General features: G+C 44.9%; 1 protein-coding gene across 43 annotated transcripts in view; it reads left to right on the forward strand.

The window, feature by feature from the left end:
- Positions 1–27,060, forward strand: part of DTNB (dystrobrevin beta) — a 296,524-nt gene that overhangs the window by 248,943 nt on the left and 20,521 nt on the right. For 24 of the 43 annotated variants that reach the window (XM_016948165.3, XM_016948172.3, XM_016948177.3 and 21 more), the window contains one exon: positions 4,382–4,402. The exons of the other annotated variants lie outside the window; for them this stretch is intronic. In XM_016948165.3, the coding sequence (XP_016803654.1) occupies positions 4,382–4,402 (21 nt within the window). The remainder of the gene's footprint in view (positions 1–4,381; positions 4,403–27,060) is intronic. 43 annotated transcript variants of the gene reach the window in all.

Here is a 27,060-nt window from a genome sequence, read left to right on the forward strand (position 1 = left end):
TACAGTGACTCACACCTGCAATCCCAGCACTTTGGAAGGCCAAGGTGGGTGGATCACCTGAGGTCAGGAGTTTGAGACCAGCCTGGCCAAAGTGGTGAAGCCCCATCTCTACCAAAAATACAAAAGTTACCCGAGCGTGGTGGTGCGCGCCTGTAATCCCAGCTACTTGGGAGGCTGAGACAGGAGAATCGCTTGAACCCAGGAGGTGGAGGTTGCAGTGAGCCGAGATCACACCACTGCACCCCAGCCTGGGCAACAGAGCAAGAAAAAAAAAAAAAAGAAAAGAAAATCCTAATTTTAATTTAAAAGGGGTTGTCTGCTTTTATTGATGTTCAGTATGCTAGCATTTAATTCTCTCATAAAATAGTCGGAAGCAGTTAGTCAGATGGACAATCAAGCCACATGGTCTGAGATACTCATAAATTAAAATATGTCACACAGTAAATTTTCATGCCACAGAGAGTTCTTTCATTCTACTGCTTCAGGAAACTATTATGTACTTTATCTTCTATCTGAAATGATAATTTAAAGAAGCATACATAAGAAGTGACATCACTGTTAATTCATTCAACAAAAATCTTAATCCTTTTTTGGAATAAAGCAGGGTTAAAATTAATTTTTTTGTTTCTTTAACAAAAATCTATTGAGTTCCTAAGTGTCACATTAGTTATTTGGTATATCGTGGTGACTAGACTCAATCCCTGATCAATCAAGGAGTATCAAGGACCCTCCTTTGTTTTTTGTTTTTTTGTCTGAGATGGAGTCTTACTCTGTTGCCCGGGCTGGGGTGCAGTGGCACAATCTTGGCTCCCTGCAACCTCTGCCTCCCGGATTCAAGTGAGTCTCCTGCCTCCTGCCTCAGTCTCCTGAGTAGTTGGGATTACAGGCACCCGCCACCACAACCAGCTGATTTTTGTATTTTTAGTAGACAGGTTTCACCATGTTGGCCAGGCTGGTCTCGAACTCCTGAGCTCAGGTGATCCACCCACCTTGGTCTCCCAAAGTGCTGGGATTACAGGCGTGAGCCACCCTTTATTCTTTTTAATGACATAATGTAGACTGACACTCAGGCATTCATGTTTCTCTACATATCTTTCCCTTATGCTTTTTACCTGATTAATGAGTATTAATTAATTACTGACCTCAAAAAAACTTCCTATTTAATCTAGAAGTGTTTATGTGTTGGTGTTTCTAATCCATGTTCTACTTCATTTTCCATTTGTCTGATATTGCTTTTGAAACTCATTTTACCAGGCCAAGCGTGGTGGCTCATGCCTGTAATCCCAACACTTTGGGAGGCCGAGGCAGGTGGATCACCTGAGGTCAAGACCAGCCTGGCCAATATGGTGAAATCCCACCTCTACTAAAAATACAAAAATTAGCCAGATGTGGTGGTGCATGCCTATAATCCCAGGTACTCAGGAGGCTGAGGCAGGGGAATCACTTGAACCCAGGAGGCGGAGGTCACAGTGAGCCGAGATCGCGCCATTGCACTCCAGCCTGGGCGACACAGTGAGACTCCATCTCAAAAAAAAAAAAAAAAGGAAGAGAAAAGGAAACTCATTTACATTTACCAGATGAATTCTGCAGTTTTGAATTTCAACCTCATTTGCAAATGCTTATCTAGTTTGAGTGTAAATTTTTATGTAAATGACTACAGTGGCTATGTCATTGCTTTGGCCACCTTGCCAGACCTCATTCATGTGGAAGAGACTCACATGTTTTTAGGTGACATAAGCAGTTCTAAGTTTACACTTTATAATTAAGGTATTACCCCCTTTTAAATCACGTTGGCTCTATCCCTTGTCATCAGTCAATATTTAGTGACCCCACCTGACTAGTTGATAACACGGAGGTTCTCAGACCTGGGATCTGACCTGTTTACTGTGTTGACAGAGCCTTAAGGGCTTTATCTGAATAAGTTTTGTGAGTTTAAATTATACAACACTATCCTAAATAACACTTTGCCAAAGTCCATTCTCTCCCCAGTACCAGGCCACATGGAAGGCCTGTAAGTCCTGGAAGCGCTGCCCTGCCCACTGTCCCCAGCCTAACCTGATATATCTACTGCAAATTACGGTTTCTCTTCTGACAAACTTAAATTGCAATCACCAGATGTCCAAGTATGAAACATTGCTTTCTGAATTTCCCTATTCTGTTGAGCCACAGCAGTGTTCTCTTTAATACCAAACCTGGAGAAAACTGTGGAAGTAGGGAGATGTCTTAGAAACAGTTCTAAGAAATTACATACTGGTCTTCTGACCTCGGATACAATTTCAGCCTGTTAGGATTGCCCCATCCCTCCCCAACCATCGCACTTTCCACTTCAACACAGTGCCAGCAATGAAAACACATTTTATAATTGTTTAATAACTATGTTTAATAACTATGTTTAATAACTATGACTGCCTTGCCTCAAGAATATAAGAAAAGTGTCCTGCCCCAAAGGGAAGTCTGGCAAGGAAGAGAGCTTGCTTCCTAACTGCAAAGCAGGTGCAAAAGCAGAAGCGCTCTAATTCCTTCCCGCTGCCAGAGCCAGTGTTCAGCGCTCTGTGCCTAGGCTCCTGTGAGTTTGGCTTTGGTCAGGCATCCAGCATCTGGCTTTGATTGTGAAGAGCACCTTCCTGTGCTGAGTTGGGAGTCTCCTTAAGAGATTTCTCGGTGCCCATTTATTTCTAGTCCCTGTCTGTCCCTTGCAGTAATAAAAATTATGTTCTCCAAGTGTTTACTCACCCTCTCCCTTTCGTAATTCCTTTGCTTTACTGAGGTCTTTCTCACCATTGCACCCAGGTCTGTAGACTGTGTGGGAGCAGGAGCACTTACCCATTCCTGAGACTTCCTAGGCACGTACATGTTCAGTAAAGACTGGCTGCATGGATTGCTCCAATTTAAATAGAACCATTGCACAGCTTTTAGATTTACATACTAGGCCAAAGAGCTGAGTCTCCCTGACCACAGTGACCCATGGTGAGGCACAGAAGGAGGAAGTGGAGGAGGCCCATTAAAAGACAGAGTAGATGAGTAGCAAAGAACTGAAGAAAGAGAAACTTGAAAGTGTTCTCTTTATCCTTTTTCCTGCAGTGTCTGATAGTGCATTCATTTGGGCAGTCAGCTAATAGCCAGCAAGTGCCTGCTCTGTGTTCCATCACCATAAGGTTCTAAAAGACAGAGACCGGCCAGGTGCAGTGGCTCACACCTGTAATCCCAACACTTTGGGAGGCCAAGGTAGGCGGATCACCTGAGGTCAGGAGTTAGAGACCAGCCTGACCAACATGGTGACACCCCATCTCTACTAAAAATACAAAATTAGCCGGGCATGGTGACACATGCCTGTAATCCCAGCTACTCCAGAGGTGGAGGTTGCAGTGAGCCCATATCGCACCATTGCACTCCATCCTGGGCAACAAGAGCGAAACTCTGTCGATAGATAGATAGATAGATAGATAGATAGATAGATAGATAGATAGACTTAGATGACAGAGACCATTTCTTTGTTTCCAGTGCTTTCTGCATAAGAGGTACTAAATAAACCTGTATTGAATTAATGAAAAACTGAGGTCAAGAATTCTTTTTTGAATGACCTTTCAGGGTCTCCAAACAGTTTCCAGTTTACTGGGGGAAGTTGTGTATGTATGGGACTCACTGAAAAAAAAAAAAAAAGACTGTGCCTGAAAGCAAGTAGACGGGGATACAGTTCCAACATGTTTAGTGTGGAGAGGGGACCAAATAAGAAAAGAACCTGTAGTGGGCAGAATTGCTAGTTGGGAAGTGATGAGGGAGGGCAGTGGGTCTCAGACTTGTATGCACCAGAATCAGAGACAAGATTGAACGCATTGCTGTGGCCCACCCCTAGAGCTTCGGTTTGGTGGGGATAGGGTGAGGCACAAAGTTTACATCTCTGACAAGTTCCCAGGTGATGTCGATGCTGCTGGTCTGTGTTCCATGCATCAAAAACCACTTGCCTCGATAAATGTACCTAAACACATGTGAATATCATGAATGATGAATATAGAATTATTATTACAATTTCAAGTCATGGTTGCACTTCCTCTTTCAGATTCCCCTAAATAGCTATGTGAACCTTAGGCAGGTCAGGCCCTCTAGGCCTGTTTGATCTATAGTAAGAATGTTGGCGAGGTGGTTTCTAAGGTTCTTTCCTTCTAGCTCTAGGAGTTAGCATTGAATCACTCACCGGGCCGAGGCCTGCTGCTTGCTTCGTCCTCTGATGCTCCTGTGGGGGACGGGGCCTTTGATCTCAGCACCTGTGGGCCTGGCCTGGTTTGCCTGATTTTTCTATCATTTCTGACCAATGTTTGTGGTGATGGGCATTAATTTCTCTCCTTTTTTCCTCTGCCTTTTTTTTTCATCTTCAACACTCCAGGAGGAAGAGCAAAAGCAGGCAGTAAGTGAACTTCGGAATTTCCCGCCGGACTCTCGCTCCTTTGCACGTTCTTCCTTTCCTCATATAAATGTTTCTCCTCTTCTCCCCGCACATCATCTCTGAAGAGGGTTTTATGTGTAAAACCCCCAGCGGTTCTCCCCATGGTGTTGTAAAATGGCCTAAAAGTTCAAGGCATGTTTACCCAGTAGAGCATGTTCTTACTTAAAACCAGAGCTTGTAAGTACCCATCTGTTGTGCGCATTGAAGTGTGCATGATTAGCCAGGCTACCATTGCATTTTCCTGCTCTTTCATTCTCTGTTGTTGTGTGTCTGGAGTGATTTTAATTGCTTGAAACAACTTTCAGGGTGCTGGGGTGACCTCATGTCATGAATGAATGTGCATGAAAATGAGGACTTCTTTTGCTAACTATAGATGTCCTGCAGTCTCGACTAGGCTTCTGGATGCTGGGGCTGTGCCAGCCTCCTTAACAAAATTACTGACGACGACTGAGACACTGACTCCACTTGCAGTGATTTCCTGTTCAGAACCTACTCCAGACGGAGCTCGGGTTTTTCTGAGCTGTGTGGCTATTGCATGGTATTTGGGGGAGGTTTATGTTTGTTTCTGTTTATCCTGATAGCCACTGACCCACACAAGAAAGTCAATTGCAGGCTTATCCACAATATTAGCACCATATGTTTATATAACATAGTAAGGTTTCAAAGCATACATTTTTTAAGCTGAAGCTGAGTTTTCGTTTACCTTGGAGCTTTTTTATCCTTTGGGAGAGAAATACAAAACGTTTAATTTTTAAAATTTGCCGTTTTTTTTTTTTTTTGAGACGGTGTCTCGCTCTGTCTCCCAGGCCAGAGTACAGTGGCATGATCTCGGCTCACTGCAACCTCCGCCTCCCAAGTTCAAGTAATTCTCCTGCCTCAGCCTCCTGAGTAGCTGGGGCTACAGTCACGCACCACCACGCCCAGCTAATTTTTGTATTTTTAGTAGAGACAGGGTTTCACCATATTGGCCAGGCTGGTCTCGAACTCCTGACCTCATGATCTGCCTGCCTCAGCCTCCCAAAGTGCTGGGATTACAGGCGTGAGCCACCACACCCAGCCTACCCATTTTTTTAAAAAACACAAATGTATACATGTTTTAGGTTAGGAATATAGAACATTATACTTATAATTTCTAGCTAGGAGAGCAATGGGACCATAGAGTAAAGGCAAGAGGAAAGGAAAGAAGAGATCAGTAGTGAGGGGAGGAGGTGAGAAGAGGGTACAGAGGAGACAGACTGTCAGGGGGAAAGAAGATGGCACATGGCATCAAGAGTGGCTGACAACCCAGAAATCTGATGGCTTTCGTGGAACCAAAGTGCACTTGTTTTGGTTTTTCCTAGGTTTGGTTTTGCTTTTTTCTTCATTCACACAGAGTTTATTGCTTCCATCTCTGGCGTTTCTGCATCAGTAGGTACATTTACATGGGCAAAGCCGAACAGGATGCAAATCAAGCCCAGCCATTACATGCTTCTTCCAGGAAGTGACACGCATCACTTCCTCTCCATTTCATTGGCCAGAGCAAATCACATGACCACACTTCACCTCAAGGGGGCTGGGAAGTCTCATCCTCCAGTTTGTCTAGAAGTCCCGGAGAAGCAGATGTTGGAAATACCTCCCCCAAGTAGACAAATGAATGAGACTGTTGGAGGGAGAGGAAGGAGACTACTTATCCTTCCAGCTCCTGATGGTCTCATCCCCTTGTTATGAAGTATTCCCTTCCTGATGATCCAGGGTGTCACTTCACCTGTTGTTGCTGACCACTAGCCTCCCCTCCTTCTCTTCAGCCCTCCATACCCCAGAGATGCACTTCGCAGCTGCAGCTACTTGCTGCAAACCTACTTCCAACAGTCTGCCCAGACTAACAGCATCTCCTGATCTCTCTCTGCGTGTGCCAGCTCCAAGTGAGCACAGACTGGAAACACCTGACACCTCACCTGAAAACTCTTTCAGAAGAGGGCAGGCATTGTGGATATTGGTCTTAGACGTAGCAGTAGAGCTTCCAGTAGACATTTAATTTTTAAAATTTTTATGGATTACCATGTAATCCAAGAAACAGGAATTGCCACTGCTGTGATATTAGTTCTCAGGTCAATTTAAAGCTAGCCTTGAGCAGACAGGGGATTAAATAACGTGTCCATTTCAGTGACCTTTCATTCTGTGTGAGATCACCATCCCCTTGAAGTTGGCAAAATGAGAACCTAGACTGCTGAAGGCTGCCTCTAATGAGCCACTGTAGGTATATCTTGGGAGTTCTCCATGGCCAGGGGCCTGAGCTCATGTCCAAGTCCTTACAGTCTTATAGGACTGTCCATAGCGTGAATTGGTACAATTTGTTTTTTCCTCAGCTTTCCCCACCATGGTATGAGGCAAGAAGTGCTGCTCTGTTGACTTAGATAGGAATATCCTTCTGTTCACTTCACAGGTTTAAACTGGACCCATGTAAGTTCAGCTCTGAGGCTCAAATTTGGACTGAATGACTTTACATAATTCAATGTTTTTCAGATGTACAACTGAAGAGACTATAAAGCTTTAGAACTAGCTTCTGTTTAATCTCCACCATTATTGAGTGACAGGCCAAAACATAGGCGTATTTAACACAGAACTGTGATATAACCCTAACCCAACCAACCTACCTTCCTTCCTTCCTTCCTTCCTTCCTTCCTTCCTTCCTTCCTTCCTTCCAGGTTCTGGCTGGTGTAGTTTAATTTCTTTCCTATCAAAATGTCTTACCCTAAATGGGTAAGAAAATAATTGTATAACTTGTTAGCTTGCAGGTAGGGAAAATTTTTTTCTTTTTTCTGAGACAGAGTCTTGCTCTGTCACCCAGGCTGGAGTACAGTGGTGCGACCTTGGCTCACTGCAACCTCCGCCTCCTGGGTTCAGGTGATTCTCTTGCCTTAGCCTCCCGAGTAGCTAGTATTACAGGCGCCCACACTGGGCTAATTTTTGTATTTTTAGTAGAGATGGGGTTTTGCCATGTTGTCCAGACTGGTCTCGGACTCCTGACCTCAGTTGATCCACCCGCATTGGCCTCCCAAAGTGCTGGGATTACAGGCGTGAGCCATCACGCCCGGCCAAAATTTTAAAAAGAAAAGAATTGTAAAACACTTAAAATGAAGAGTTTATTAGATGTGCTTCCCAAAACTGGCTATGTAAATCCATTATAGAGAACTTTTGATAGTGTCCACCTTCTTGCTTCATTCCCCTTAGGGATTTACTGCTTACTACTACCAGGATCTCTTTCTACCCAGATAACACTCTGACACCAAATGTGTAGGTTTCTTACACCAAAAAATTCAGTTCTCTGCAGACACCAGCTGGGTGTCCTACGATTTAATTCAATTCTGACACTACCTGGAGTTAGGGCAGAGCCCACAGGTTAAGGGCTCTGTCCCACAGGAGTGCCTCACACTTCAGACACCAATCACAAGTAGTGGTTCTTCAGATTACCCACACTTCTGTCCAACTTGGCTACAAATCAGGGCTCCCACAACCCCTTCCTCAGGCTCAATAATTTGCTGTAATGGTTCATGAAACTCTGAGAAGCACTTTACTCACTATTACTAGTGATTTTAAAGGTTATTATAAGGGCACAGGTGACCATCCAAGGTGACGATGTACATAGGGCAAGTTCCAGAAGGGTCCAGGAGCTTCAGTCCCCATGGAGTTGGGGTATATACCACCTCCTGGCATATAGACATGCTCACCAACCGGAAGCTCTCTGAACCCCTCAGTTAGGGTCTTTATGGAGGTTCCATTATGTGTGCATGATTGATTCATTCATTGGCCATTGGTGATTAACTCAATCTTCAGCCCCTCTCCCCTCCCCAAGGCCTGGTGGAAGGGGCTGAAACTTTCAACCCTCTAATAATGCCGTGGTCTTTCTGGCAACCAGTCCCCATCCTGAAGCTATCCAAGATTCCCGAAGCCCGGTCATCTCATTAGCATGCAAAAGACACGCATATCACGGGTTTTAGAAACTCTGGTCCAGCCTGGCCAACATAGTGAAACCCCATCTCTATTAAAAATACAAAAATTAGCCGGGCATGGTAGCATGCACCCGTAGTCCCAGCTACTTGGGAGGCTGAGGCAGGAGAATCGCTTGAACCTGGGAGGTGGATGTTGCAGTGAGCCGAGATCACGCCACTGCACTCCAGCCTGAGCAACGGAGCGAGACTCTGTCTCAAAAAAAAAAAAAAAAAAGAAGCTCTTATGCCAGGAATCTGGAATGGAGACCAAATATATATTGGTTATATCATAGTATCACAGGGTTACTTTGGCATTTGGGAAACTTGAGAGAAATGGGCAATAACTGTTACTTTAAAAGCTTGGGTGCTGTGATTCTGCCTTCAGCCTCAGCCACTTCTGTGGTGCTTTGCATGGCATCAGTACCTCCACTGACATTCTTCTGTCTTTCCTCTCTCTCTTCCCCCCTCTTTCCCTTCTGTTTTTCTCAGATCTAAGGGTTATAATGGAGGGGTAAATTGCCTGGCTATTTCAGATAAGACTTCACTGAGTGACTGTTCAGCCCATAATTTACCCTGCAGTTTAACAGGCTCAGGAATTAGGTCGCATCAGTTGAGCACGGGTCAGTTAGGCCTATAATCATCATCAGACGGCAATTAAAGGACCACTTCTGCCTTTTTCACTATTACATCCCCCGCCTGTAGCCCAGCCTGCCATACAGTAGATACTCAATAAATATTTGCTGAATGATAACCAATATTAACCAATTTTATAAGATTTTGACTTATACTCTGTATGAATTAATAATTGTATTAATTATAAGGGACATAACTAGTTGACGTACCTATAGCAGTGATTTTGCTCAAGGCACTCCCAGATAGATCCATTCAGGAGATCCACTCAGAAATATCCTTTATCAAAAAGAATCTGGGCCGGGCATGGTGGCTCATGCCTGTAATCCCAGCACTTTGGGAGGCCAAGGCAGGTGAATCACGAGGTCAGGAGATCGAGACCATCCTGGCTAACACGGTGAAACCCTGTCTCTACTAAAAATACAAAAAATTAGCCGGGCGTGGTTGTGCACCTGTAGTCCCAGCCACTCAGGAGGCTGAGGCAGGAGAATGGCATGAACCCAGGAGGCGGAGCTCACAGTGAGCCGAGATCGCACCACTGCACTCCGCACTTCAGCCGACAGAGCGAGACTCCATCTCCAAAAACAAACAAAAAAAAACTACCATCAGAGTGAACAGGCAACCTACAGAATGGGAGAAAATTTTTGCAATCTACTCATCTGACAAAGGGCTAATATCCAGAATCTACAAAGAACTCAAACAAATTTACAGGAAAAAAAATAACCCCATCAAAAAGTGGGCAAAGGATCTGAACAGACACTTCTCTAAAGAAGACATTTATGCAGCCAACAGACACATGAAAAAATGCTCATCATCACTGGCCATCAGAGAAATGCAAATCAAAACCACAATGAGATACCATCTCACACCAGTTAGAATGGTGATCATTAAAAAGTCAGGAAACAACAGGTGCTGGAGAGGATGTGGAGGAATAGGAACACTTTTACACTGTTGGTGGGACTGTAAACTAGTTCAACCATTGTGGAAGACAGTGTGGCAATTCCTCAAGGATCTATAACTAGAAATACCATTTGACCCAGCCATCCCATTACTGGGTATATACCCAAAGGATTATAAATCATGCTGCTATAAAGACACATGCACACGTATGTGTGTTGTGGCAATATTCACAATAGCAAAGACTTGGAACCAACCCAAATGTCCAAAGACTTGGAACCAACAATGATAGACTGGATTAAGAAAATGTGGCACATATACACCATGGAATACTATGCAGCCATAAAAAAGGATGAGTTCATGTCCTTTGTAGGGACATGGATGAAGCTGGAAACCATCATTCTCAGCAAACTATCGCAAGGACAAAAAACCAAACACCACATGTTCTCACTCATAGGTGGGAATTGAACAGTGAGAACACTTGGACACAGGAAGGGGAACATCACACACCGGGGCCTGTCGTGGGGTGGGGGGAGGGGGGAGGGATAGCATTAGGAGATACACCTAATGTAAATGACGAGTTAGTGGGTGCAGCACACCAACATGGCAGATGTATACATATGTAACAAACCTGCACGTTGTGCACATGCACCCTAGAACTTAAAGTATTTCAAAAAAAAAGGTGTCTGATTTCCCAAGAAAGCAAATAATGAAAATAATTTTTTTAAAGAGGAATCTGAAAAAATTTTGTTACCAAAAAAATACAAACACCAAGCTGATTAGTATTATTATTAATTATTGTTATTTCTGTCTAAAGAAAATATACTGATACATGGCATAAAAATCACCTTATCTTTTAAAGATAATAATCTATAAAATGCAGGATATCTATAGTTATTTGCATCATTTGAAAATATTTTAAATATTGCTCAGTAAAAGCCCAGTGCTTACAGTCAGAAATATGGTTGTAGGATTCATCAGCATGTTACAGAGGGACACTAGGGTCACCACAGACTGATCAGGTCCCTACTGGCAATGGTGTTTATGACCGTTGGTGCATTTGAGCTATGGGCCTCTCTGGTCTCAATCAAACAATATCTCAATCCTAGTCTGGAAACAGTTCAGATGTACAAGTTCATTCTAGGAGCATTTTAGGCTTCCATTTTTCCCAGTGACTCAGTGCACCATAAAATTTCACTGCTGGATCTCTAATACCACATTCATTGAGCTATCCAAGGAAAGGGGTTCTGTTTATTCATGAAGGATTTGTTTCCTCCAACATTTATCTGATCTCTCCTATTAGAAGTTAATTATCTAATAATGATCATCTGGCTTAAAGACTTAAAAAGACTTTATATACATTTAATAGAACATTTTATATAATGATCATCAGGCTTAAAGACTGTAACTTTAGACAGTAAAAGTTATGTAAGGATAGGAAGCTCCTTCAGGGTGGCCTTGGCCCAGCTTAGGTAGTGGGGCAGTGGGCCAAAGGATAATATACCTGGCACTCTGAAAATAATGTGATTAGTGGAATCTTGGGGAATTGGCTAAGAGAACTTTGCCACACTTGGGACCTTTCCTTTTACTTCAGTGAGTTTGGCTATCACGTGGGATCTTGCCATCCATCATGCCCTATCTGATTTCCAAGACCCAGACAAATACCCACCTACAGCTATACCAAAGAGAGCATGGTTTGGCCTGGCTTCAGGAAGCCCCCCTTTCTGATCACAGCTCTACCAAATATACCTCAAAGGAAGGGCACTTAATGTTTAGTTAGCAATGTTTAGTTAGCCCCACAAGGGCTCACATAAACCTCATGAATACTAACTTTGTAAGTTTAAGAGAAAGTACTTTCAAAAAAACAAACCTATGCAACAAGAAAAAGAAACCTCCTCTTTGGCCATTAAAGAGATTGTTGGTGAACCCCTTGGTGTTAGCATGCCTCATGGGTCGCGTTCCCTTATTAGCCTTTGGATACAGTCTCACTGGGAAGCGATTCAGATTCACATGCTTCTGCAATCTTCTGGGCTCCCTGGCTCTTAATCTTCCGAAATAGAAGCCTGAGTCTACTTCCCAAAAGGCAAAGGATTGCCATTCATTTATTTATTTAGCAGTGTTTTGCTATATATGTTCAAGACAGTGAGCCTGGCCTTTTGGAGGATAAAAAGAGAAATCGTACACAAATACCACCATCAAATAGTCTGAAAGTTATTTCATGGTTGACATGATACCCTAAATGCAGAAACACAAGCCGGGTCAGTGGTATCCCGGGCCTCAGGCACCACTGCGGCCCTCCTAAGTTGGCAAACGGTACAGATGTCTCTTGGTAAATGAGGATCGCTGTGCTATACGTAGGACTCTCCCACAAACCTGTATCCTGGGTCGCGGTCCCAGGATATGTGCATAGACTGTCTGCTACTGCTGGCTCCCTCCCACACATGGCCTCGCAAGAGTTGGCAGGGTGTATTCATCGGTCTTGGCACCTGTACTCACCGTAGGGACCTGGCAGTTTGTTGTTATTTTTTTTCCAAAAAGAGGAAATATCACTATAATACTAAAAATAGGTTTGGTTTTTCTTTTCTTTTTTTTTGAAACGGAGTTTCACTCTTCTTGCCTAGTCTGGAGTACAATGGCATGATCTCAGCTCACTGCAACCTCTGCCTCCCGGGTTCAAGTGACTCTCCTGCCTCAGCCTACCAAGTAGCTGGGATTACAGGTGCACGCCACCACGCCCAGCTAATCTTTGTATTTTTAGTAGAGATGGGGTTTTGCCATGTTGGCCAGGCTGGTCTCAAACTCCTGACCTCTGGTGATCTGCCTGCCTCGACCTCCCAAAGTGCTGGGATTACAGCCATGAGCCACCGCGCCCAGCTATGGTTTTTCTTTATGGTTAAGTATAAGTCTATTTGAGCCCAAAGCTTGAGGATGGCCCCCCAGGAGCAAAGATTCAAATTGCCCTGAATATACATTCTGATTAGCAGCAGTTACAGTGGGTTAAAAAAAAAAAAATGAAAAGGCAGTTCCTAAGTTGTTTACCAAGAACTTACATTAAAGTAACATAAGCAGGGCACGTGTTCTCAGGATCTCCTGAGGGTTGTGTCACAGGCCAGATAAGTTTTTAAAAAATAATAACATAAGCTATTGATTATCTATACATTGTTCTTTTTATCGCACATTCCAGGAACATGAAGCTAATGAGTGAAGCAGCTAGTCAGTAACAAAATGCCTTTAAACCATTGCCCCCACGCCCCATCATGGCAGGGTGGCGTGACTGAAGCCCCATACCTGTGTCTCTGGGGACCTGATAAAGTTTGAATACCTCATATAATTCAGATTTCCCCGAGTTATTTTTGTTCTCATTTCCCCTCTTTTCATCAAGATCCTTCTAGGAAAGCATCACAGATGAACAAAAATGGTTTTGGTTTCTTTTATGTTCAGGAACTTAGTCTTGCATACCCAGAAGGTTCATTTCCAGATGGTCCTGTCTTGCGTGGTGGGGATGGGGGATGGGTGTTTGTATTTCACTCCCCCAAAACTCCCTGAGCACCTAACAAGAGTCCGAGGATACAAGGGAAAAGTAGCTTTGGGGTGTATGCCACACCCCCCAATATTTTTCATCACTCATCAATGTCAGGCTGAGAGATTTCCTTACCTACTTCCTAAATTTCCCTCCTGTACTATATTTCTGTCTTTTCCTCTCCTGACCAGAATGCACACAGCATATGAAAACCATCCTTCAGGGCCTCCAAAAACATTATCTCCTCAGCCAACTGGAGAAATTCTTCCACTGGAAGAATATTGAATTCCTAGGACACACTGCCTCCCCCAGAATACTACAGACTGAATCTCAGCAAAGCATTAACAGAAAAGGATGAAGAAAAAATGATTTGTAGGCTTGGAGCCTAAGAATCTAGGGAAATGATGGGTGTCATTTACTGAACAAGTGAAAATAGAGACATGATCTGGGTTAGGAGGGGACTTTGATCTGATTTTGAACATGCTATTATGTCCCATAGCCAGGCAGTCAAGCAAAAAGACCTGCTAGATATTTGGACATGCGCAACTGAAATTTCAGTGGGAAAACAGGGCTAGCAATGTAGACTTGGAACCCTTCAACACAAAATGAGGATTGAAACCATAAACGTGAGCCTTAGGGAAAACCCACAGTAGACAAAAAGAAGAAAAAGGAGGCAGGAGAAGGACCGTCGGTTCTCTTGGAAGCCCAGATAGTTGCAAGAAGGAGTTAGACAATAAGACAAGGAAGCCCATGAATTGGACAATAAGGAAGTTATCAGCAACTTGGGAAAGAAAATGTTCAATAGAGTAGTAAAGTGTACCCAACTCTGAAAAGTGGGCTTTGTCCTGTCCAACCTCCTCAGCACCACCTCCTGTCAAATAATGTCACTCCACTGAACAAAGATGTAAATCTTAAATCTGTGAATTACACGTGAATGGACTGCCCTTCTCACTAATCGAGTCTTGCCAGCTAAATCCCATTTCTTTTTCATCTAAACAAGCACGTAACCTTTACAAACCTCATTTTCCTCATCAGTAAACTTCCAGCTCCACAGTTTTTGGATCCTTTCATCATTGTACCAGTTGGTACTCTGGAGAAAGGCTATAAACCTAGAAGGGTCTATAGAGATCTATTTGGGTCCTGGCCTATAGAGGAATGAATGAGTGAATGAATGAATGAATGAAATCCAGTTGGGTTTATTTCACTGATTTCTCCTTTCCTGACTTTGAAATCCTGTGGCCCGTACTTCATTGTCTGGGTTTTCTTTCAATAACTTCTTCCCCAGGGTTTATTCATGCCAGCCTCCCACCTGCCACTTTTCCAGACAGAAGAAAATATCCTAAGAAAACATCAGCTGCATCCCTGATGCCCTTCTCCTGTGGCTCACCTGCATGATTCTTGGCCATGTCTCCAGCAGGACAGGTTTCCCTGGCATTCTTCCTCTCTGTTGTGCCTCACCTCAGCATCTTCTCTCAGCATGGGATTGTCTCCATAACTTCACTCTGAGAGCATCTGGAGGCATTTCGTCAAATCATGAAGCTGTACCAGTCTCTAGGGTAACAGGTTTTATAGGTGACCCTCAGGTTGGTTCTGATGTTCCATAGTAACGATAATGCTAAGGTTTGGAGCGTCCTTCATGGAAAAGAACATCTGCTTAGTTTCAGCTAAAAGATGCATGTTATAATAAGTTCCATAGACTCTTAACACTCTTCTCCATTTACTCCTAATCATACTTTGGCAGTATGCATTTGAACCTGCAATATAGATGCCCTGATGTTTAAAAAAAGAAAAGTAGAAGGCTATTTTATAAAATTATAGGCAATGAAGTTAACTGCAGCTAAAGTGGTGCTTTTTTTTTTTTTTTTTTTTTGAGATGGAGTCTCACTCTGGTGTCCAGGCTGGAGTGCAGTGGTGTGATCTTGGCTCACTGCAACCTCCACCTCCTGGGTTCCAGCGATTCTTCTGCCTCAGCCTCCTGAGTAGCTGGGACTACAGGTGCACGTCACCACACCCAACTAATTTTTGTTGGTTTTTTGGGGGAAGTAGAGATGGGATTTCATTATGTTGGCCAAGCTGGTCTCGAACTCTTTTTTTTTTTGGAGACAGAGTCTCGCTCTTGTTGCCCAGGCTGGAGTGCAATGGCACGATCTCGGCTCACCGCAGCCTCCACCTCCCAGGTTCAAGTAATTCTCCTGCCTCAGCCTCCCAAGTAACTGGAATTACAGGCATGCACCACTACACCCGGCTAATTTTTTTGTATTTTCAGTAGAGACGAGGTTTCTCTACGTTGGTCAGGCTAGTCTCGAACTCCTGACCTCAGGTGATCCACCCACCTCAGCCTCCCAAAGTGCTGGGATTACAGGTGTGAGCCACAGCACCTGCCCAGTCTCAAACTCTTGACTTCAAGTGATCAGCCTGCCTCAGCCTCCCAAAGTGTTGCTACCGTGCCCAGTCAAGTGGTACTTTGTTAAATATTTTTTTTATTACAACAGCTTTTGGGGTACAAGTGGTTTTTGGTTACATGGATGAGTGATTTAGTGGTGAATTCTGACATTTTGGTGTACCCATCACCCAACTAGTGTACATTGCACCCAATATGTAGTTTTTTATCCTTCACCCCCTTCCCAACCTCTCCCTTCTAAGGCTCCATAGTCTATTATATCACTCTGTGTGTTTTTGCATACTCATAGCTTAGCTCCCACTTATAAGTGAGAACACACAGCATTTGGTTTTCTATTCTTGAGCTACCCCACTTAGAAAAGTAGCCTCCAGGTCCATTCAGGTTGCTGCAAAAGATATTCCATTCCTTTTTATAGCTGAGTAGTATTCCATGGTGTATATATACTACCATGTTTTCTTTATTCACTCATTGGTTGATGGGCACTTAGGTTGGTTCTGTATCTTTGCAGTTGTGAACTGGGCTGCAGTAAACATGTGTGCGTGTGTCTTTTTCATATAATGACTTCTTTTCCTTTGGGTAGATACCCGGTAGTGGGATTGCTGGATCAAATGGTAGGTCTACTTTTGGTTCTTCAAAGAATCTCCATCCTATTTTCCATAGTGGTTGTATTAATTTACTTTCCCACCAGCAGTGTATAAGCATTCCCTTTTCACCACATCCATGCCAAAGTATATTGTTTTTGGATATTTCAATAATGACGATTCTTGCAGGGGTAAGGTGGTATCTCATTGTGGTTTTGATTTGCATTTCCCTCATGGTTAGTGATGTTGAGCATTTTTTCATATGTTTGTTGGCCATTTGTATATCTTCTTTTGAGAAATGTCATGTCATTTGCTAAAGTGGCACTTTTATTATAATAAGGATCCATGCCAGCTCACCAGCTCTGCACAGATGGCTAACCATAAACCCTTCAGTACTTTTATTATTATGTATTATTAAGTTAAATGTATATATAATTTTCTGTTAATTGCTTTCACATTGGAAATTTCAACTCCAATTTTTAACCTGCTCAGACCTCAGAAAATCAAGAGAGATTCTAGGAGACTCTCAGATCTGTAGCCACCCCAGGACATCCCAAGTGTGCAGAAGATACGGCAGTCTATTCTTGGGCCCTTTGAAGGTCTAACTAACCTGAGGATGCTGGCTGCCTACCCTTCTTTCCACAGCAGCTCACCACCCAGGAAAATAGCCCTGGGCAGACCATCCTCTGTAGGACCTCATGACTAAGTCACCCTCAGCCATCCTTCTCATTCTCAGCATTAGTGACATTTGGGGCCAGATAACTCTCTTTTTGCAAGTAGTTGTTGTATGTGTTATAGAAAAACATATGTGTTTTTTTGGTAGAGATGGGATTTCATTATGTTGGCCAATGTTGGCCAAGCTGGTCTCGAACTTTTTTTTTTTTTTTTGAGACAGAGTTTCACTCTTGTTGCCCAGGCTGGAGTGCAATGGCATGATCTCGGCTCGCCACAACCTCCGCCTCCCAGGTTCAAGCGATTCTCCTGCCTCAGCCTCCCAAGCAGCTGGAATTACAGGCATGCACCACCACACCTGGCTAATTTTTTTTTGTATTTTTAGTAGAGACAGGGTTTCTCCATGTTGGTCAGGCTGTTAAGGATGTTTAGCAGCATCCTTAACTTTACCCACTAAGCACCAGTAGTAGCCTCTACTCTCAGGCCCCTAGCAGGTAAAATTGCCCCCTTGTTAATTGGAAGCCCTGCTCTGAGTCCAGAGAACCTTTCCCTGTGATACAAATATGCGCCTCCAGGGCGTTCTCAGAACCCCTTATTCTGAGGTTTGGCTATCGGAAGGGTGGGCCCCCACAGATCCCTCCTCTGCACGTATTTCCTGCTTCTGCTGATGCCGTTATCAGCACCCACCATATCCCTGCCAGCCATCGCCAGCCTCCTGCTCTTCCCTCTCAGTTGCCAACTTCAAGTCCATTTTTTCTCCCAAAAGTTGCTCTCCCTCTTTCTATTCCTATACCCCATTCCAGCCTCCATTATCTGTCACCGGGTTTTGGAAAAGCCACTTTATTGATAGAACCCCTGTCTCCTGTCTCTCATTTCTCAGTCCCTCTGTGCCATTGCCCAGAGCTTGATTCCTGAGCACAGACCAGACTGGCCACATCCCTCCCCTCCTTAGAAACCTTCACCGGCTCCTCTTGCCTTTGCCTGTAGCAGGAGTCAGCAGGCATTTTCTTAAAAGATTAGACAGTAAATATTTCAGGCTTTCCAGGCCAAACCAGATATTATGTAGGTACTATATAACCATTTAAAATGTAACCATTAAAAAATGTAAAAATCATTCTTGGCTCATGGTCTGTTGAAAAAAAAACAACAACAAAACAAAAAGCAAAACTGGTGGCGGAAAAAAAATAGAACATTTTATTTATTTATTTATTTAGAGATGGAGTCTTGTTCTGTCACCCAGGGTGGAGTGCAGTGGCACAATCTTGGCTCTCTACAACCTCCGTTTCCCAGTTCAAGTGATTCTCCTGCCTCAGCCCCCCGAGTAGCTGGGATTACAGGCACCTGCAGCCACAACCAGCTAATTTTTGTATTTTTAGTAGAGATGGGGTTTCACCATGTTGGTCAGGCTGGTCTTGAACTCCTGACCTCAAGTGATCTGCCCGCCTCAGCCTCCCAAAGTGCCAGAATTACAGGCGTGAGCCACCACACCCTGCCAGAACATTTTATTTTTAATGGTGGTTAGTTGGGCCAGGCATGGTAGCTCACGCCTATAATCCCAGCACTTTGAGAAGCCGAGGCAGATGGATCACTTGAGCCCAGGCATTTGAAATCAGCCTGGGCAACATGGCAAAATTTCATCTCTACAAAAAATACAGTAATTAGCCAGGCATGGTGTCAGCTACCCAGGAGGCTGAGGTGGGAGCATCACTTGAGCCCAGGAGGTCAAGGCTGTGGTGAGCCATGATCTTGCCACTGCACTCCAGCCTGAGTGCACTCCAGACAGAGCAAAACTCTTGTCTCAAAAAATAAGAAACAAAAAAAATAATAATGATGGCGAGTTGGATTTTCCACGGGTTGTGTAGTTTTCCTATCTGTGGCCTATTATTTTTTAGTTTTTGAAACAGAGTTTCACTCTTGTCACCCAGGCTGGAGTGCAATGGCACGATCTCGGCTCACTGCAACCTCTGTCTCCCAGGTTCAAGCGATTCTCCTGCCTCAGCCTCCCGAGTAGCTGGGATTACAGTCGCGTGCCACCACACCTGGCTAATTTTTGTATTTTTAGTAGAGATGGGGTTTCACCATGTTGGCCAGGCTGGTCTTGAACTCCTGACTGCAGGTGATCCACCCACCTCAGCCTCCCAAAGTGTTAGGATTACAGGTGTGACCCACCGTGCCCAGCCCTTATCTGTGGCCTATTAAATAAACTCTGCAGCTGCTCATTTACAGCTCTGGCTGCTCACCGCCGACACTTCTCCTTTCCTGCTACAGGTCTTCCCTGCTCCCCACACTCCAGCTTCACCGCCCCGTCTCACCCCCAATACAGCCTCCTCTCCAGCCCAGTGCCTCGGTCATGCACTTTCCCCCGCCTGGTTTGCCCTTCCCAAGCCTCTTCTGCCCATTGCAGTTGTACCCGTGGAGATACTCTCAGCTGCCACCTCTTCTACCAAACTTAACCCTGTTCCATAATGTCAGGCCAGGCTGCTTTTCCTCTGTTTCTCTGCTGTGGCACCTGTTACATCCCGTTTGGTGTGCTGGTTGCATACGTACCTGACTCCCTCGGGATAGGCCTGCTGAGAGTGGAGACATTGCCTCAGCTGCATAGCCCCCTGCCCCTAGCACCTTTCAAAGTAGAAGAACAACAGGTGTCACTCTATGGAGCCAAGGGTGTGGGGTGTTTCATGATCATCCTCACCAACCTGTGAGGTAGATATTGTTATCCCCACTGTACATATGAAGAACCTTAGGTGCAGAGAGGTTAGGTAAGTTGCCCAAGATCACACAGCTAGTAAATGGCAGCTGGAATCCAAACTAGGTTCCTCTAGGCTGGGCACAGTGGCACACGCCTGTAATCCCAGCTACAAGGGAGGCTGATGTGGGAGGATTGCTTGAGGCCAGGAGTTTAAGACCAGCCCGGGCAACATAGCAAGACCCCATCTCAAAAAAAAAACCAAACTAGGTTTATCCAACTGCAAAGCCTGGACTCTAACCACTGTGTTACATATAACAGGGACTTAATGAAGTGCAGAGTGTCATTGTTGAATAAGGGTGCCATACCTCACCACACAAATTTGGCTTACCCATAAGTAACATTTAAATTAGACTCATAGAATTTTAAAACCCCACTGATAGGTCCCAGCTGGCTTCCTGCTAATAGATTTAGCTGTCTGAATAAGGACCACATCCTCCTGAGAACCTAGCCTAGTTTCTGTTTCTAGTATGCTATCTGAGTGTTCGGCATTCATTGTATAGGTATTTTTCTCTTGGTTGGTGAGGTCTCTCATCATTTTGCAGAGAACTGGCTTTGAAATCTTGCAGTGAAGACTAGTGGGATACGGGCCAGGCACAGTGGCTCACGCCTGTAATCCCAGCACTTTAGGAGGCCGAGGCAGGTGGATCACTTGAGGTCAGGAGTTCGAGACCACCCTGGCCAACATGGCGAAACCCCATCTCTACTAAAAATACAAAAATTAGCCGGGTGTGGTGGTGGGTGCCCGTAATCCCAGCTATTCTGGAGGCTGAGGCACAAGAATCGCTTGAACCCAGGAGGCAGAGGTTGCAGTGAGCCGACATCGCGCCACTGCACTCCAGCCTGGGTGACAGAGCAAGACTCTGTCTCAAAAAAAAAAAAGACTACTGGGATACCATTTTCAAATAGAGCTAGGCAAACTGGGAGAAACAAACAGAAAGGAGGTAATGCTAGTCTTGGAATTTATGAGTTTCTCTATCTAAAAGTTTACATTCCAATTTTCTTTTTATCTACAGGTTTATCTTGAGTTTTAATAGGTTCTTCTTTGTCCCAGAAACTTAATACACCTTCTTCCGTCTACTAAGAAAGATAATTGTACACCTTGCCCTCACTCTTTAATTCTTAGCATAAGCTTTGTCTTCTATATAATTTAGTGTAACTTGAATAGGGACAGAATCATGAAGATTGAGAACCCTAACTTTCTGCCATTGGCAACACCGTGATCACAAATCATCCAGCAGTCCTAGAATAGCTGCTTCCTGTCTTACCGCAGCTTGCCTCACCAGCCATCACAGTGAGTGACAGGTTATGCGTGAGCCCTGAGGTTCCTGACATGATATGGAAACAAACAGGTGTCACCCCTCTGCAGAGAGACCCCATGACAGACTTTCTGGTGGCCTCATCCTTCCAACAGACACATGATAGGTAAATGTGTGTTAACGGTGGTAAGAGAGACTTCATAAAACTCTTTAGCCCCTCTCTCCAGTGTCTAGAAGCCAAGTTCATCTTTAAAAGACTCCACTTTCATGCTGACCAGGGGTGTTGAAAAAAATAGAAAATAAAAATAAATAAAAGACTCCGCAGCACTTAAGCTTGCAGGTGGGCGCCTCTGCTAAGCAGGGAAGGTGTCCAGGCACATTCATTGCTTGCTTCCTTGCTCACGGCCATTGGGTTGCCTCTCTGCTTCACCCTCATTCTCCATTCTCTGAGCGCTTCAATTGCCAGTCCTAACTCCCAATAGTCTTAACTCTTGTCGTGTGAGGCAGTTATTTCCAACTCTCACAGCAGGACAGACAGTGCAGCATCAGATAGCCCCATCACCTCTCCCTCATTTCACGTCCACTTTGATGAGACAGCTGCATCTTCCTAGCACAGTCACCGCCAGCACCAGCTCAAAATAGTTATGTGGGGTTTTTAACTTTTTCTTGAAGAAAAAAATGGACAAAGGCTGTTCTCTACATATCCCACTTCTCTATACATTCACGGTTGCCTAAATTTCAGACTTGCAGCAACTCTCTCCCATCATTGTTTTTTGTTTCTCTGAGAGGGCCTCTGAAAATCGGCAGCAAAGAGGCCACTTTGTTTAATTTAAATACACTGCAGCAAAATGAAGGTAATTGTCCACACAGGCCATCTGCTACCTGGCAGGTGTCCATGAGTCAGGGAGATAGAAATGGAGACTAAAGTGTCTTCCATTCTGTTACCATGATAACAGCTTAGCTCCAAGTTTTAGTTGCGTGTGCGTGTGGAGGGGGATGCAGTTATGAATGCTCTGCAGAGGGCATTAACTCTTAAAGTCAGGCTTTTTGCCACAAGTCTCTCTGGCCTTGTTTACCTGACTATAATGTGTGCCAGGAGGATTAAAAATTCTTCCCTGTTCCATGAGGAAAAAGAAAGAAGGGAAGTCCTATTTTTGGAGCCCCTACTAAGTGCCAGGCATCATGCTGGGGCCACCCAAGCATGGCCAAGAACAGTGCAGTATCATTTTCCTACTAAAGACACTGCCTTTCTCTCCGTGCAGCTGGTCTCCTGGCCAGTTCTCTCTGCCACAGCATGTGCGTCCCTGCCTCTGTGCTCAGATGCAGAGCTGGTGAAGGATCCCCGTGTCCTCAGGGCACCTTCTCTGGCATTTTCTATACCTGTTTTGGCTCCAACAAGAGATTGTTTTTATAGATAAGAGATTTTCATAATCCCTGTATTCTCCTTTCTCACATTTCCTTACTGGGAATGAAATTGACTATCCCCTGGAAAATCACGGTTAGTGTCAGTCATCAGAAGTCTTGACTGATCCATGTTCCTTTTAGTCTCAGAAACATTGTGCTGTGATCCCAATATGCTTAGTTTTCTGCCAGCAGTTTGAGGCAATTAGCAGACCCAGGGACCAGTCCTAGCCTATCTACTGATTTTGTGTGTGACCTTGTGACCTCTCTTGACCTCAGCCTCCTCAAATGAAAAATGAATGTTGGACTAAAACAAGCTAGTTTGCTGGGGTCATGAACCCTCTGATTTTGTAATTTCTGAACACTTTTCTTGGAACATGATGCAGAGCTTTCTCGGGTTCTCAGGGTCTTTGCTGATTTGAAAATGAAGAGCCAGCAGTCTAGAGAGCTTATCAGATTGTAATGTTTCACTGGCTCTACATTTGCAACAGAATTGTTTCCAACTGTTATACAAGGGACCTCTGTATTGAGAGAACCTGAGTCACAGGGCATTTATTGTGTTTAGTTATTGGTTAGACCCATGATTGGCCTGTGCTGGACTCAAGCCTTTGTTACAGCTTGTACTACAAGATTCCACTGTCCTTATATCAGGAAACCTTAAAACACTGAGTAGCACATTGCAGAGCTTCCCTTGCTTCTCCAGGCGAATTGCCCTCTCCTGGCAGCTGAAACCCAGAGGCACAAGAGTCTTTTGTGCCCATCATTGGACAACATATCCCCATCCTTGGAGCCACCTGACTAGTTCCTCTACCTTTGCAGATTTCTAGGTGTTTCTCAGGTTTCCCGTAATCTCAGGGTGCCAACTGTGATGCCTCCCCCTCCCCAAGTCTCCCACTGTGCCGCGTATTCTAGACTGGTTCGCATTGAGCGGAGTGTTCAGCAGTCTCCATGGAGAAGGGCCTGCCTCTCTGAACATAAAGCCCATCTGTGCTTTTGAGACGAGGTGCATTTGCACAGTGCAGTGCTCCATCTTGATTTTTAGTGTGTTCTGTCTGGCCTGTGCTTATCAAGTAAACAGAAGGAACAAACTCCAGCCAGATTCAGAGGTGATTGTCAGCATGTCAGGAATGTTGCTGTGCACAGAAGGCTTCTCAGACTGCATGTGCGCCACACACTCCAGTTAGTACTTATTTAGTTAGAAGGACCTTATTTCAAACTCTTTCCTGAGATAGTTCCATCTTATACAGAGTATCCTGCTCCCTACACCTCCTCATCAGCATCATCTGTACAAGGCCTACGTGGCCAGCAGCTGTGGTACTGACTCCACTCGTGAGAAAGGAAAGTTAGAAGCAGAATATGCCATGACGTGACCGAGATGCTGCTGGGACCCCAGAAGAGCATTCCTCACTGACAGAATGGTCAGAACTGAAGCAAAGTGTTGCTTCTTGCCATGTCTGAGACGAGGTTAACTTAGCGAAGATCATAGGTCACAGAATTTTATATCTGAAAAATACAGTTTTTATCCAGTTGAGTTCCCTCAGTTTACAAATAAGACAGCCCCAGAAAACTTAAAATGCATGTGCTACAGAATCAAAAGAAGAGCTCAGGTCTCCCGACATCTCACTCTGTGCCCTTTTCACTGAAGCACGCTGCCTCCTCAGTGCTCACCTGGGAGGTAGTAAGAGCCAGAGAGCCTGCAGCTTTCCCTATTCTTCAGGGTCATTGAGTTTGCAGCTGAGAAATGCCTCTAGGCCCTGGTCATGATTGACAAAGTGAAGAGGTTGAGTCTTTTGGTGTCAGGACAGGCTGATGTACTCAGGGCCCTCTGCACATTCCCAAATCAGGGAAGTTTTTTTTCTCGATTGTATATCCCTGCCTCTTGTCTCATCTGGAGGCCTCTTTCCTGGGCTCTTTGGCCTGTTCCTCTGAGAGCCTCTGGTCCTGGTCTCGCATATGTCAGAATTCATCCGCCCTCTCTCTGTTCATCAACTGTCATCATATGGGATTGATCTAATAATGTATTTTTAAAAATTAACCTTAGCATATGAGTTAGCTGTTGCTGCACAACAACGTACCCCAAAACGTAGCTGCTTGGGAGAACAAATGTTTACTAATAAATAACAAGTATGGATTACCTCACAGCAACCCAGCTACTGTCTTCCCGGACACCTCAGTTCAGTGTCTCGCACAAGGCTGCCATCAAGGCGTTGTCACCTCAAGGCCCAGCAGCACGTGGCTCTTGGCAGGACTCAGATCCTCGTGGTTCCTTGGACTCAGGGCCTCAGTTTGGTGCTGGCTGATGGCTGAAAGCCACCGTTGGTCCCTGCCACAGGGCCCATCCCCAGGGCAGCTCACAGAATGGCAGCTGGCTTCACCAGGACAAGGAAGCAGGAGAGAGTGGGAGCAAGGAAGAGAGTCAGAGTCTTCTATAACCCCTCCTTGGAAGTGATATCCCACTTGTCTGATTCATTAGCAGCGAGTCACTAGGCCTAGCCCACATTGAAGGGGAGGAGACTCCACCTGGATATGAATGCAGGGGAGGGTCCCTTGGGGCCATCTCAGAGGTCTGGTGACCACATTTGCTTATCTAGTTAAAGTATCTCACATAAAGATTCACTGGTTGGCTGGGCCCAACACTCCTGTAATCCTAGCACTTTGGGAGGCCGAGGTGGGCAGATCACATGAGAACAGGAGTTCAAGACCAGCCTGGCCAACATGGCAAAACTCCATCTCTACTAAAAATACAAAAATTAGCCAGATGTGGTGGTGCATGTCTGTAATCCCAGCTACTCAGGAAGCTGAGGCACGAGAATCACTTGAACCCAGGAGGTGGAGGTTGCAGTGAGCCGAGATCACACCACTGCGCTCTAGCCTGGGAAACAGCAAGATCCTGTCTAAAAAAAAAAAAAAAAAAAAAAAAAAAAAAGGTCAGGGGCGATGGCTCACGCCTGTAATCCCAGCACTTTGGGAAGCCAAGCGAGGCAGGTGGATCATGAGGCCAAGAGATTGAGACTATCCTGGCCAACATGGTGAAACCCCATCTCTACTAAAAATACAAAAATTAGCTGGGCGTGGTGGTGCACGCCTGTAGTCCCAGCTACTCAGGAGGCTGAGGCAGGAGAATCATTTGAACCCAGGAGGCAGAGGTTGCAGTGAGCCGAGATCGCGCCACTGCACTCCAGCCTGGTGACAGAGAGATTCCGTCTCAAAAAAGAAAAGATTCACTGACGACTGATAGATGTATTACTCCCTGGAGATTACTACCTGCTCCAGCACTTTTCCTGCTCTTTTCCACTTTTCATTACAGAAGAAAAAGGGCCAAAAATGTGATGCACTTCATTGTCATTTAACAAGTATTTATTAAGAATTTACCTGTGCTAAGCACAGGGATTCAGAGGATGGAATTTAAGAAGTGAGATAGTGCTGTGATGGAGACACACAAGATTCCGTGGGAGTATCTCAGAAAGACATTGTCTCATCCTAGAGGAGATAGTAGTGAGACTGATGCCCAGGGGACCAGCAGGAGCCAATCAGACAGCATGGGGGAGAGTAGTGCTCCCAGCAGAGGGAATGGCAAGAGAGAGCAGAGTCCCATCAACAGAGTCAAGTGTGGATAGGCCCACACTTTTGCTTTTTTGTCAAAACCACCAAGGAACAGAGTTGGTTGACATCCCTTGCGTGATGTATATCTCATCCAAGATCAGCTCCGGTCTCCAGGCTTCCTGAACCCTTAGCCTCAGGCCTGGCGAAAGCCCATGCATATTGGTGAGCTATCACTTGTGCCTCTGACCCACCCAGGATTGCAAACTGGTATTACCCTACACAAACCAGAATTCACGGAGGGCCCTGACAGCTCTGTCCTGGCTTCATTTTCATCCAGTATGATCCTAACACCAAGGGCTGGGGCATAAGACCCATGGAGAAATAACACCTGCCCAGGAGTCGTAGCTTTTCTCTTTCAACTGCTCTGAACAAACACAACTTCTAGAATCTGGTTTTTATCTTCCTCAGAAGGCATGCCCTAGGTAATGATCCCAGGAAGAGGGTCTGATTATTTCCAGGCTGATGGTGGGCAGGAGGTTTCACTTCCAGATACTAGAGCTTTAGACACATGTGGCTGGCCACCCTGCCTACCCCTCTTGTCTCATCCCCCATCATCATTTCAATATCAAAGTATTTGCAAAGGTTCAGTGTCATGCTGTTATGAAGCAGCCTGGATGTTCACCTGGGTCCTATGACTCTGATGTGCGGTCCTCAGGCCATGGTGCCTGGCCCAGATCATGCAGAGGGAGATTCCTGAGTCCTCGCCATATGTTTAATGCTGGCTGGGCCATCTGTCTTACAGTGAAGTGTGTTAGCATTTCAGAGGTCATTCTTTTTTTTTTTTTTTTTTTTTGAGACAGAGACTTGCTCTGTCACCCAGGCTGGAAAGCAGTGGCAGGATTTCGGCTCATTGCAAGCTCCACCTCCTGGGTTCAAGTGATTCTCCTGCGTCAGCCTTCCGAGTAGCTGGGATTATAGGCATGCGCCACCATGCCCAGCTA

This window comes from Pan troglodytes, chromosome 12, assembly GCF_028858775.2.
Source record: "Pan troglodytes isolate AG18354 chromosome 12, NHGRI_mPanTro3-v2.0_pri, whole genome shotgun sequence".
In the NCBI taxonomy this organism is placed as follows: domain Eukaryota; kingdom Metazoa; phylum Chordata; class Mammalia; order Primates; family Hominidae; genus Pan; species Pan troglodytes.